The sequence below is a fragment of the Ipomoea nil genome, unplaced genomic scaffold (genome assembly GCF_001879475.1).
Source record: "Ipomoea nil cultivar Tokyo-kokei standard unplaced genomic scaffold, Asagao_1.1 scaffold2480, whole genome shotgun sequence".
In the NCBI taxonomy this organism is placed as follows: Eukaryota; Viridiplantae; Streptophyta; class Magnoliopsida; order Solanales; family Convolvulaceae; genus Ipomoea; species Ipomoea nil.
Genome location: NW_017618908.1, coordinates 538,093 through 550,856, shown reverse-complemented (window position 1 = coordinate 550,856; position 12,764 = coordinate 538,093). Strand labels below are relative to the sequence as shown.

Here is a 12,764-nt window from a genome sequence, read left to right as displayed (position 1 = left end):
GGGCTTGCTATAGATAATTGGGCCAAGGCCACTTCAAGAGTCGATTGGACCGATTGACATTTGTGTTCTTCATTATGGTTGACCCAATTGATAAAGTTCATACTAGAACAAGGTCAGATGAGGAAGTAATAATATATGGGCCTAAGTGTATATGTTAGACCCTCTTAAGGAATGAGTATTGTTTGGTTGATAGGGTTTAAGAACATACCGTTTAATTGAAAAATCAATACTCAAATAAAATAAAAGTATCATCCTCTTTCATTACATTATTTCTTTTCATTCCATTTGATTAGTGCTTTTAGATTTTGTTTTATTTTTTTTGTTCATATTGGTGTTTTGGATGACTTTATATTAGAATCAATTGTCTTGATTTTGTGTTATTGTATTTTTAAAATCCTTATTCTCATTATATTATAATCATACATAATCAAAATAATCATTCACATTCCACCCTACTACTAAACATACAAAATACTTTCACTAAAACTCATTATCATTACCAAGTATTTGATACATATCCCGATTCCGATTCCAATTCCAATGTGCAAACTAAACACACCCCTATAATCCCTAACTAACAATGAACTAGTCTTTGCACATATAATATAATCAAATAGCCCTTAGTTCCTTTCAAAAAAAAAAACCCTTAGTTTGCATGTTATTTCCGGTGTTCCTACTTACATATATTCGATTAATTAATCATTTAGTAAACGATAAACCCTAATAACACTTTAAAAAATAAAACCTGTCACTAATTTATCTCTATTCTATCGGCTAAATTAACAATGAAAAGTATCTGTCTTTATTTTTACGTTTTTTTATAATGCACCACAATAAGATGTATGTTTGTCATACCTTGATCTAGCGATTTTTTTTTTTTTTTTGTTTGGGTGACAAATTAGGCTATTGAATAACTAAACAACCTGAATTTCACCTTAAATCATTGTGCCAACTCGTATATAATAACTCCAACAATATATAATGTTAAAAACAAATGAATAAGAAAGAATTAATTCAACTTCTACATATTATGGCAGAGGGAAGAAGACAAAGGCAACAATGTTAGCTGTTGCAATTAACCATTCCATTATTGTAAGTATATATTCCGTGTTCAAACTTCCATTTAATTTTCTCCGCCGTGAACGCGGAGTCGCTGAAAATTTCAACCTAGAGTTTATGGACTTACGTTTGGAACTACTACTATATTTTTAGGAAAAATAAAAATAAAAATAAAAACAAAAACAGGACCATATGAGAAAATATAGCTTATGTGTAATAGTTCTCAAACTATACTCCACACATGAGATATAAATTACATTAGAGACTGTACCGTATTAGAAAAATCAACCTTGTGCGATGAATTTGACCAAGATACAAAAATTATACACGGCCTATAATCTCCCATTTGAAAGATAGAACCACAAATTTACCACTTGACCATAATTTCTTTGGCTGCTTTATGATTTCTTAGTCTTTTTTTAATTTTTTTTTTCCTTGGAAGGATTGACTTGTCAAATAAACAAAAATTGTCACATCGTTCATCAAGATGTTAAGAATTAATTAAAATTAATATAATTATAATAAATGAAGACCGAAGACTAAAGAAAGTATGTCCAAGTCAACGATAATGGTTAAGAATAGTCAGCATAGGACATTAGAATTTTATTATGAATTTTCATTTTTCACCTAAGATTTTTTTAACATTTTTGAACGCTAGAACGTGTTTTTTGAAAAGTTGTATTTAATTTTAGTTAATTACGAAATTATTAGAACGTTTTGTTTTATTAATGAATGACGAGCCAAAGACCTTGTGGTCTAGTTGCACAAGTTGTTCTTTCATATCAGAGATTGTTGGTTCGAGTCTTAGTGGAAACGGTATTGACTCTTTGTGCTTCAGTATACTGAGAAAGTAGTTATGAACGTATACTGCATTGTAACAGAATCAACACTCAAAAATAAAAAATGAAGACATCTTTGTGCTTCAGTATACTGAGAAAGTAGTTATGAACATATACTGCATTGTAACAGAATCAACACTCAAAAATAAAAAATGAAGACATATACTACATTGTAACATAATCAGCACTCAAAAATAAAAAATGAAGACATATACTACATTGTAACAGAATCAGCACTCAAAAACAAAACAAAAAATGAATTTTCATGCATCGATGTACGCTCACGGAATAAATTTTCTTCGGGCTTGGTGAATAAATGAATTTTCATGCATCAATTTACGCTCACGGAATAAATTTTCTTCGGGCTTGGTGAATTATGCATGAGCGGGGCAAAATTGGAGGAAACTCTGGTGGAGATCCACATTGATATTGATGTGAAAATCATTTGTCTGGCTTGAATTTAGGGGTGAAAAACTAATCAAATTGTCCAGTATACTCAAATCATGGTTTTTCTCAAAATAGCTGGAACTGGCGAGAGTTATATCCGGCGTAGAGCCAATGATTAGAGACATCAGGGACGTAACGGCCCTCAACCTATTCTCAAACTTTAATTATTTAAATAGGTGGAACGATGCGGCCACGTAATCAACAGCTCCAAGTGGACCATTTTTTGTAAGTAGAACTAGCGATACGAAATGAATCGAAAACCGAGTTATGAATTATGATGCCGGTTAACTAGTTGTTAAATACCCCGTAAAATATTCACTAGGACAAAGAGTTATGTGTGTGTGTGTGTGTGTGATAGGACTACTTTCCGGATGTAGTTTAATTAATCAATCAATTCAAAATAAATTTGATAATTTTACTTTACTAACAATTGTATTATGTAAAATTTATTGTAGACACTAATATACAAACATTCGAGGAGAGGTAGGTGAGAAGAACGGTAAAGCTGAAGAGTTGGGGTGCAGTCCTAAATGGAGCGTTATGCTGTGCATTCGTGTGCACCATGCATAGTGCACACGGATGCAAAAACGACGTCGTTTTGACTAAAAATGCGCGTCCCACTTAAAAAAAATCAGTTCCGATTCCCCTCAACAACATTATATTGTTCATTCATTCTAGATTTTTAGTTCATAGATTCTGGATTTTTAGTTCATTGATTCTAGATTTTTAATTCATTGATTCTGGATTTTTAGTTCATTGATTCTGGATTTTTAGTTAATTGATTCTAGATTTTTAGTTCATTGATTCTGGATATTTAGACGGAAATCGAAACTGATTTTTTTTTTCATTCATGCTGAATATTTAGTTAATTCATTATGGATATTTAATTCATTTATTATGAATTTTTTAGTTCATTCATTATGTATTTTTAGTTCATTGATTCTGGATATATAGTTCAAATTATGCATAACATAATGCTGTTGTCGAGAATAAAAACTGATTTTTTTTAAATTTAAAAGTAAGATGCACATTTTTAATCAAAACGAGGTTGTTTTTGTATCCGTGTACACCATACATGGTGCACGCGGATGCACAACATAATTTGCCGTCCTAAATAGGCTATTATATAAATTGACTTATGAATGAAGAAATACACATCTGAATTCTGGAGTGGCAAATTAAAAGACGACTAATAAAGAGAAAACATAACATGGGTTGTGGGAAAGTGTCGACGGCGATGATGATGGTGGCGGTGGTGGTGATGGCAGCGGCGGCGATGACGACGGAGGCCCAGCAGGTTCCGTCATGCGCTATGCAGCTGATCCCTTGCGCCGGCTTCCTAAACGCCACCACCAAGCCACCGTCGTCCTGCTGTGACCCCCTGAAAGAAGCCGTGACTAAAGAGCTTCCATGCCTCTGCAACTTGTTCAAGGACCAAAACCTGATGAAGGGCTTAAACATTAATGTCACCCAGGCCTTGGAACTGCCCAAGCTTTGTGGAATTCCCGGCGACATCAGTGCATGCAACGGTAAGCCACCGCCTCTCGATCTTCTTTTCAGATCGATATCCGGCCGTCAACGTTTTCTACTGCTTCCATCCATTAATATATAGTATAATTTTACATGTTTTATTTCATAATTTCATTTGCAGCTCCGTCTCCGGGAGCTAGTCCGTCCACGTCTCCGGGAGCTAGTCCATCCATCCCACCTCCAGGTATTTTTTTATTATTATTATTTTTTTGTTTAAGTACTAGCTACTAACTCTGTTACAACTTATAAAGTATCAATAATATCGCGTTCACTAAGGCTCAAAATTATGATCTCCTATTTAGGAGAGCCATCTGGTGCCACTGTATATATTTTATTGAAAAAACAACACTTTTAGTCTCTGAATTATTTAACTTTTGAAAATTTGATCATTGTTAATTGATCGTAGTAAATTTAGTTCTTTAATTATTTACTATATTGTACTTCTAGTTTCTAGTATTATATAAACTACGTTAAAAAAATTTTTTATGAGATTATTTTAGTCATTTAGAATCAACTTCAACCAGGGTTAAAATTTTATTCTCTCCATGTGAACGTCATTTTCAGCCGTAGATATTGATCCTAAATGACAAATATAAACCAATATGTTAATGAGTTTGATAATTATATAACAATAGGTACTAAAAGTATAATATTATAAACACTTAAGAGACTAAATTTGTGTAAAATTAACACAAATATTTAGGGTGTCAATAACAACTACATCGATTTGATTTGTATTGTGCACAAACAATCTTATGCGTTATGCTAACATTTATTTTCGTAATTTTTAGTGCAATTAATAAACATATTTTTGATGACTTACGTAGTTGGGAGTTAACTTTTTCCAACCACCCTTTGATAGGTGGCTAAAATTTATAAACACCTTTAATTAAGGGATGACTAAAATTTTAATTACTTTTTGACTAACAAATCACTTAAGGTCCATCAAACAAGTTGAGTACAGCTTGAAGTTCTAGGCTGGCTCAAGTTTGAACTCATCAAAATAGTTATAGTGACTCTAAGTTCAAGTTTAAGGTTAAAATTATGTCATACATAAGTATTGGTGGGCACAATTATATTATAGGATATATTATTATTGATGACACTACTTTTGTGTTTTTTGTATGATCGGAAATTTTACAGCAACACCGGGTGGAGATCATAATAATGGTGTGGCCGGCGGAACTCCGGCGATTGCTATTTCAAGCTTGCTGGTGATGGCTGCTGCGATGCTCTTTTGATGCTTTGGTAGATCAGATCACAGATTTCATTAATTTGCTCCGGCCGGACTGCACATTATATTTTTACACACATTTTATTACGGAGTACATCTTTTAAATCTACATATATTGTAACTTTATATGGTTCGAATAAGTGCATGTTATATTGCGATACTTATTTGGGCGCATTTTGGCAATGCGACTTAAATTTACTTTAATGATCATATATAATTAAATTACACGCAATTTGACTTTAGCGAGAGCGAGTTATTGACTTTCTTAGTTTGAACCAATCAACTATAATCAATTTATGTTGGGTCATTTGCCCATTATCGTTACAACTTACAATATAGGATTTGTTCAGTATACACTATCGGATAGTGCATACGAGTTTTGGGTTTCCCTCGTCATTCAAAAGAAAAAATTTACATGCAAATATGCCATTCAGCACGAATTGGGCTTAAGATCATAGTTTTTGTTGAATCATGTTTGCAGACCAAAGATTTTCAAAAAAAAAAAAAAAAATGTTTGCAGACCAAAGGAGTTTATGTTGGAGGTTGGTTATAAATGTTTGGCCCAACATAAAATTGAATAGTAGTGGACTATAGAATTAATTAACCACATAAGGCTTAGAAGGTCTTGTAGACACTTAAATTTTGATAAATATTGATTATTTATCAATATTAGTATATTTGAATATATTTGAAATATTTTGGATAATATTGATATTATCTAATTTGTTAATTAGATAATATCAAAAGAGTTTGAGCTTATCAAAACTCTCTATCCTACAGCTATAAATAGGAGCTCTCATTTCTATGTAATCACACACATCCTAGGAAAAGTGATGTAAACATTTAGAAAAATATTATTCAGGATCACAATAAAAATGTGATACTGAAAGTAGAAGTCTCTCCTCCATAATGATCATGCCTATGCCTATTGATCCAAACCTCCATTGAAGATCAAGCCATTTGAACCCGGAGGCCCTTCAAGAAGAACAAGCTATATATACAAGCCCTTCTTTGAAGATCAAGCCACTTGAAACCCGGAGGCCCTTCAATGGTGGAGTGTTCAAGGCATCAAATTGAAGAATCAGAGGACTACACAGAGACTTGTACCCACACCGCATTTGATATATTACTGTAACCCAGAATTTTGAATATTACCAAATATAATTCAATTTTCTTTGTTCACAGGTCTAAACATGCTACATAATAAAAGAGGTTATAAAACATGTGGATTAGACGTTTAGGCTCAATATATAAAACTTAGAACTATCTCAACTCATCTTTAATCAACTTTTAGAGCAAAGTTTCACTCCCTCTCAAGTTTGGGTATTTAAATGTAATCTTAAATTAAAGTTCATGAACTAACTAAATATAAAAATGTAATTATAATGAGGAATTAAAGATGAAATTTTAGAAGAGTCATGTATAAATCCATTAACCAAAAAAAAAAAAAAAGTATTTCTTTAGCATATTTTTATGAACGAAGTGATGGGTCTCTCAGTCTCTCATGGTCGAGCTGAAATAAATAAGAAATTATGTAATTATTCGATTTTATTCACAAAAGGGACTTAACAGAGAGGGAGAGTCATGTTTTACTTACTTAACCCCGTACTGTATTATTTATTTATTTGATTGAACATCAATCGAATATATGGACACGAGCGGTGGGCTCATTCGGGACGAAGAGGCCATGGTCATTGGGTCAAAGTGTTTGCTACTAAGGTGGGGTTTTCTAATAGTTGCTAAGTAGAGTTGTGGGGCCTAAGGGAAAGTCTACGATTCTGTCTGAGAGAGGGTTTCGACAAAGTTTGGATTGAAATGGACTTGGCCGCGGTTGTGGCTATTCTGAATGGTGATCACGATCGAGATAAGACGGCTACAACTCTCGTTAAGGACTGCATGGACCTCATACTTCGGATCCCTACGTCCAGAGTTTCTCACGTGAACATGAAAGGGAACAAATGTGTTGACTGGTTGGCAAATTTGGGTCAATCGATTGACCGGGGTACACTCATGTTTGATCACGCCCCGACTGGCCTGAGTAGGATGCTCGGAGTCTGTCTACTCTCCATGTTAGATAGCTCTCCTTTTGAGTCTTCAGATGTACCAAAAAAAATAATAGATGGACATGAGCTCTCAAGGGTATATTCACTAAATTCAATTTGATTATGAAATGAAATGGTAAGGAAGTTTCTTCTTCCATATTTTATGACAAAACGAAAGCTACAATTATGCCTAAACTATTAGTTTCCTTTATTAGCTTATGACAACTATATACTACCCTCCAAACACAACGTAATAACAATATATGGCCATAATCGAGCTGTACGTCGTACGCCTGAAGCGATGAAGACAACTAATAAATAAGGCAAACAAAGGTTTATTTGTTTGGTTGGTTAAATGCAGCATTTATCCCCCTTGTTTACCTCGTAGCAGCTTTTCCTTAATATACACCCACACGGGTGTGGGTTTGGAGAAGAGAACAAGGTTCGACCAATAGGATAGGCACAATAAAAATGGGCCAGATTAATTTTTAGTATAAGGTTTGAACTCTCAACCTCTCTAAAGATGAAAGATAACTCAGCATTTCGAGATAACTAGTAAGTCAACAGCTAATCTCCGTTCTCTAGAGTAATGGCCAGTTTGGTTGGACGTAATTTGACTGTAGTTGAATTGTAATTCAGTGAAAGTCACAATTACGCCGTTTGGTTGGAGGGAATTGCAATTCCATCCTTTTGCTGAATTGCAATTCATGGGCAACCCCCTATGAATTGCAATTCGGTGGTTATGGGAAAAGGAAAAAGGGATGAAATGACAAAAATACCCTTAATTATTAATACTATTATTATTACACAAGGACATTTTAGTCTTTATATCACTTCTTTCATTCCTTACCTAATAATTCTATTCATCCATACCAAACAATGTAATTTAAATTCATACTTTATTCACACCTTATTCTTTTTCCACCGAATTGCAATTCCTTTCCACCCTAATTCCTTCCAACCAAACGCCCCGTAAAAGTGAAACTCAACGGAAAGCCCGAGGTTAATTAGTTTGGCATGAATGAAAATACCTAATGCTAAATTCCAAAAATAAAAAATAAAAGTTTCGGTTGTCAGTATACGACATCATTTGATTACTATTTACTAGACACACAACGCGTATATAGTATACATTAGATATTACCAGACTGCAACTATATAAACTGCCATGCATTCCAATACAAAGATATATACAATCAACATACTTAACATACAGTCTCAGGCAGGCCGGCCGGCTTCTGATTAAGAGGTGTAAAAACATGGCGTCTACGAGAGTGATGATGGTGGCGGCAGTGGTGTTATTGGCGGCGGCGGCGATGACGGAGGCGCAGGAGCAGCAGCTTCCGTCGTGCCTTCAGAAGCTGACCCCCTGCGTTGACTACTTAAACTACACCGGGGAGCTGGCGCCGTGTTGCGCCGGGCTGAAAGATGTGATGGCTAACGAGGTTCCTTGTCTGTGCCAGTTTGCCAAGGATCATGGGCTGTTGAGCTACTCCAAAGTTGAAGGCGACGAAAGCCCCAGATCGCCCTATGATATTCCCCAGGAATGTGGAGTCTCCGATACCTTCGTCTGCGACGGTAAACAATCATGTTTTTTCTTCTGTTTTTTTTTTGGTCTTGTGGATCCATTAGAATTTTCTAATCATCAATTTAATGTTCATTGGATGAATGAAACTATTTGTTTTTCTCATGTTTTTTTTTTTACAGCAAATGGTGCAGGGAGGATGATTGCGAGGACTGCAATTTCAAGCTTGCTACTGTTGGGTGTTCTTTTCATGATGCTTTGATAGATCACAAATGTGTTGAGTTCTTGGACTCCACAAAATACATATATTGTAACCTTTATCTCACCATGACACCATTATATGTTATGATAATGTATTGTAATAAATTTCGGATGATAATGTTGTAATAAATTTCAGAATAAATTACGATGAGTATACAACAAATCACTATACCTGTTAAAGATGGATGGCATGAAAGCAAAGCACCAAAGAGAAAATTAACACATATTAAAATCTCTACCTCTATATATATATTAAAGTAAAATAATTAGGGAAAAACTTTTCCTAATCATAATTATCATAAATAATTAAATAAAGATGAAAAGAAAATCAAAGTGAATAATAATAAGCAAAAAGATTTTAGTGGATAGGAGAGTAATTCATAAAATTAATTTGAGTAATAATTGTTGGTCTATAATTGAGAATTAACATTGCAATAATTATGTTATGTTTCTAACATTAATTGATTGGAGATAAATTTAAAATTCAGAATCAATATTTACATGAACATTTACACCTACTTCAACACTATAAATAAATCATCATCCACAGGACCACAACCAATACTACAATTATGTTTTGGTCGTCGTGGCTATAATTGGGATGCCGGATGGTTGTGGCTAGAATAGGGAGAAGAATATTTTTGGGCGTTTAGATCAATTATAGAGCTTTATACCGTGCGATCTGGGGAAGATGAATCAAGAAATTCGCAGTAGACATGAAGAAAAAACTGAGGATAAAAATCATACATTGCTTCTGAACCTGAGACTTCGATTCTTGGAGCTATTCTTTCTTGGAAGCAGAGGCAACTGTTACCCGTAGCTCATGAACGCGAAGAAGAAGAAGAAGCTTACGTAAAAAGACTATTTTGCCTCATGAATAAAAAATTTAAAAAGGTTTAAGTTTTTCCGGCCAATTTTCACCGGTGAGTTGGCCGAAATGACCAAATCTGCTTAAAAAAAAACATAGTTAAAGGACTGAATTGTTAGTTTTAAATTAAAAGTCATGGAGCGAAATTAACACGCCTCCTATAATCATATGACTAAAAGTGTAATTTACTCATTTGTTAAATTAATAATAGTAAATGCATCGCACTGGGACACTTACTAGTTATATATACTAAAACTAAATTAAAGGTTAGTTTGGCTTAGACGTTAGTTTGGCTTAGACGTAAAACTCACTACTTCCAAATAATATGTAATGGTACATGGTTCAAACTTTATAGCATTTATTAATAATTTGATTTTCGAATTTTTAACTATTCGTGAGTATGCATTACATATTCCACACATGGGAGATAAATAGCATCAGAAAATTTATGTGCAATGAACTTAACTGGAAAAGGAAAGTTATGTTTTACCTACTCGACCACTTAATACACTATTTTTCTTGATTGAACATGGAATAGATGGACATGAACTCTCAGTGGTATATTATTCACTAAAAATGAAATTTGGTAAGAAAGTTTCTTTACAATGCAGTATATGTTTATAATGAAAACTACAATTATGCTTAAACTATTACAGCACGTTTGGTTCACGGAATGAATTTTGAGGTAATAATAGGAATGCTATTCCATAAGGAATGGAATAGGCAAGGAATAGAATATGAATTGTATTCTATTGTTTGGTTCGCGAAATGAATAGACTTTAGGAATTATATTACAGTGTTTGGCTGATTTAAAGAATAGAAATGAAATATGTTTTAAAAGACATAAATACCCTTATAAAAATATGTGATGGTCGCGATGGTGGTGGTGGTGGTGGCGATGGTGGTGGTGCTGGGGTGGTAGTGGTGGCGGTGGCGGTGGCAGTGGTGGGGGCGGCGGTGGTGGTGGGGGCGGCGACGGTTGTGGCGATGGTGGTGGTGGTGGCGGTGGCGGCGATGGTGGTGGTGGTGGTGACGTCGGTGATGGTGGTGGCGGCGATGGTGGTGGTGGTGGTGACGTCGGTGATGGTGGTGGCAGCGACGACAGTGGTGAAATAGGATAAATTTATATATAGGATAAAAAAATTAGATTAAAGAAATGGGTAAAAAAAAGAAAATAGATTCTAAAATCTATTCCTGAGCATTCAGTAATAGGCTAATACCAAAGGGGGCCTAGTAATAGCTATTACCTTATTTGAGGTAATAGGCTATTACAAGGAATATTATTCCTAGTAATAGAAATGGTTACCAAACAAAGGAATATGCCTGAGAATGTCATATATGTCCTATTCCGTTAACCAAACGTTTCCTTTATTATTAGCTTATGACAACTATATAGTATACTACCCTCCAAACACAACGTAACAATGGCCACATACAATCGAGCTGTACGTCGGACACCGGCCTGAGGCGATGAAGACAACTAATAAACAAGGCAAAATGTTTGTTTGGTTGGTTAAATGCAGCATTTATCCCCTTGTTTACCTCGTAGTTGTTCCTTAATATAATCAAAATATATAATTTCTTTATTAATCTACTGTTTAATTTGAGAATAATAAATAAGCAAAGTGCATGCTAGCTGATATGATATAACGTATATACAATATAATCAAGATACTTAACATACAATAGTCTCAGGCAGGCCGACCGGCCGGCTTCTGATTACGAGGTTTTAATTTAGGTGTAAAAACATGGCGTCTGCGAGAGTAGTGACCGTGCTGATGGTGGCGGCGGCAGTGGTGTTATTGGCGGCGGCGATGACGGAGGCGCAGGAGGAGCAGCTTCCGTCGTGCGCCGAGAAGCTGATCCCCTGCATTGAGTACTTAAACTCCACCGGGGAGCTGGCGCCCTGTTGCGACGGGCTGAGAGAAGTGTTGGCTAACGAGGTTCCTTGTCTCTGCAAGCTTGCCAGGGATCATGGGCTGTTGAGCTTCTCCAAAGTTGAAGGCGACGAAAGCCCCAGATCGCCCTATGATCTTCCCCGGCTATGTGGAGTTTCCGATACCATCCACTGTGACGACGACGGCGACGGCGGTAAACAATCATGGTTTCAATTCTTTGCGTACCTAATTTTATTAATTTAAAACACTCAACTGAACTATAATGAACATTAAAAAATTGAATCTAACCAATTAGTTAGTCTAATTTATACCTTAAAAACTCATCTATTGTCTCTTATTTTATAGATGTGACACTCTTAACAACCATATTACCAAGCAAATTGCCCCCAACTTGGTTAAGATTATCAATCATATATATATATATATATATTTATTGTAGTTTTCTCTTTTTCTTTTTCTTAGCTCCCCCTCCTGTGGTGGAACATTCTACAGCAAATGGTGCAGGGAGGATGATTACGAGGACTGCAATTTCAAGCTTGCTACTGTTGGGTGTTCTTTTGATGATGCTTTGATAGATCAGAAATGCTTTGAATTATATTATTTAATAGCATATAAAAATAATGTAAATTCAGTACTCAAATAATATACTTTATGTACACGAATAATATACTTTTAATATATTAAAAATGTAATTTTTATTTATGATCCACACAGTTGTATGGACTATGGTCCATGTAATAATGCAATTGTTCTGTGTCCACCTTGCAAGGTGAACACGATTTTATGTTCATAATTATAAAACTCTATGTTCATAATTTTTGAACTTCATATTCACAATTATTGAACTCTATATTCACAATACAGAACTCTATGTTCATAATTATAAAATTTCATGTTCATAATTTTTAAACTTCATATTCACAATTATTGAACTCTATGTTCATAATTAAAATTTCATGTTCATAATTTTAAAATTTCATATTCACAATTATTGAACTCTATATTCACAATTACAGAACTTCATGTTCATAATTATAGAATTCTATGTTCATAATTTTTTA

At 34.5% G+C, this 12,764-nt stretch overlaps 3 protein-coding genes across 3 annotated transcripts; all 3 read left to right on the top strand.

The window, feature by feature from the left end:
* Positions 1-3,503: 3,503 nt before the first annotated feature.
* LOC109152669 (lipid transfer-like protein VAS) lies at positions 3,504-5,349 on the top strand. The gene is made up of 3 exons (XM_019300317.1): positions 3,504-3,874; positions 3,997-4,059; positions 5,019-5,349. Exons 1-3 carry the CDS (start codon positions 3,556-3,558, stop codon positions 5,114-5,116), a joined length of 480 nt encoding a protein of 159 aa, XP_019155862.1. The 5' UTR covers positions 3,504-3,555; the 3' UTR covers positions 5,117-5,349.
* Positions 5,350-8,309: 2,960 nt separating this feature from the next.
* On the top strand, positions 8,310-9,049 carry LOC109152872. Its single transcript, XM_019300539.1, has 2 exons — positions 8,310-8,729; positions 8,859-9,049. The coding sequence occupies exons 1-2, from the start codon at positions 8,411-8,413 to the stop codon at positions 8,936-8,938; spliced, it is 399 nt and encodes a 132-aa protein (XP_019156084.1). The 5' UTR covers positions 8,310-8,410; the 3' UTR covers positions 8,939-9,049.
* Positions 9,050-11,480: 2,431 nt separating this feature from the next.
* LOC109152878 lies at positions 11,481-12,329 on the top strand. The gene is made up of 2 exons (XM_019300552.1): positions 11,481-11,896; positions 12,166-12,329. The coding sequence occupies exons 1-2, from the start codon at positions 11,554-11,556 to the stop codon at positions 12,273-12,275; spliced, it is 453 nt and encodes a 150-aa protein (XP_019156097.1). The 5' UTR covers positions 11,481-11,553; the 3' UTR covers positions 12,276-12,329.
* Positions 12,330-12,764: the final 435 nt, after the last annotated feature.

What these genes read in the sequence shown, in the direction of transcription:
- LOC109152669 (XM_019300317.1), top strand. Translation starts at nt 3,556, where the DNA reads ATGGGTTGTGGGAAAGTGTCGACGGCGATGATGATGGTGGCGGTGGTG. An exon ending in CGACATCAGTGCATGCAACG is followed by an intron (nt 3,875 to 3,996) that starts GTAAGCCACCGC and finishes TTTCATTTGCAG; the next exon opens with CTCCGTCTCCGGGAGCTAGT. An exon ending in TCCATCCATCCCACCTCCAG is followed by an intron (nt 4,060 to 5,018) that starts GTATTTTTTTAT and finishes GAAATTTTACAG; the next exon opens with CAACACCGGGTGGAGATCAT.
- LOC109152872 (XM_019300539.1), top strand. Translation starts at nt 8,411, where the DNA reads ATGGCGTCTACGAGAGTGATGATGGTGGCGGCAGTGGTGTTATTGGCG. An exon ending in CGATACCTTCGTCTGCGACG is followed by an intron (nt 8,730 to 8,858) that starts GTAAACAATCAT and finishes TTTTTTTTACAG; the next exon opens with CAAATGGTGCAGGGAGGATG.
- LOC109152878 (XM_019300552.1), top strand. Translation starts at nt 11,554, where the DNA reads ATGGCGTCTGCGAGAGTAGTGACCGTGCTGATGGTGGCGGCGGCAGTG. An exon ending in TGACGACGACGGCGACGGCG is followed by an intron (nt 11,897 to 12,165) that starts GTAAACAATCAT and finishes TCTTTTTCTTAG; the next exon opens with CTCCCCCTCCTGTGGTGGAA.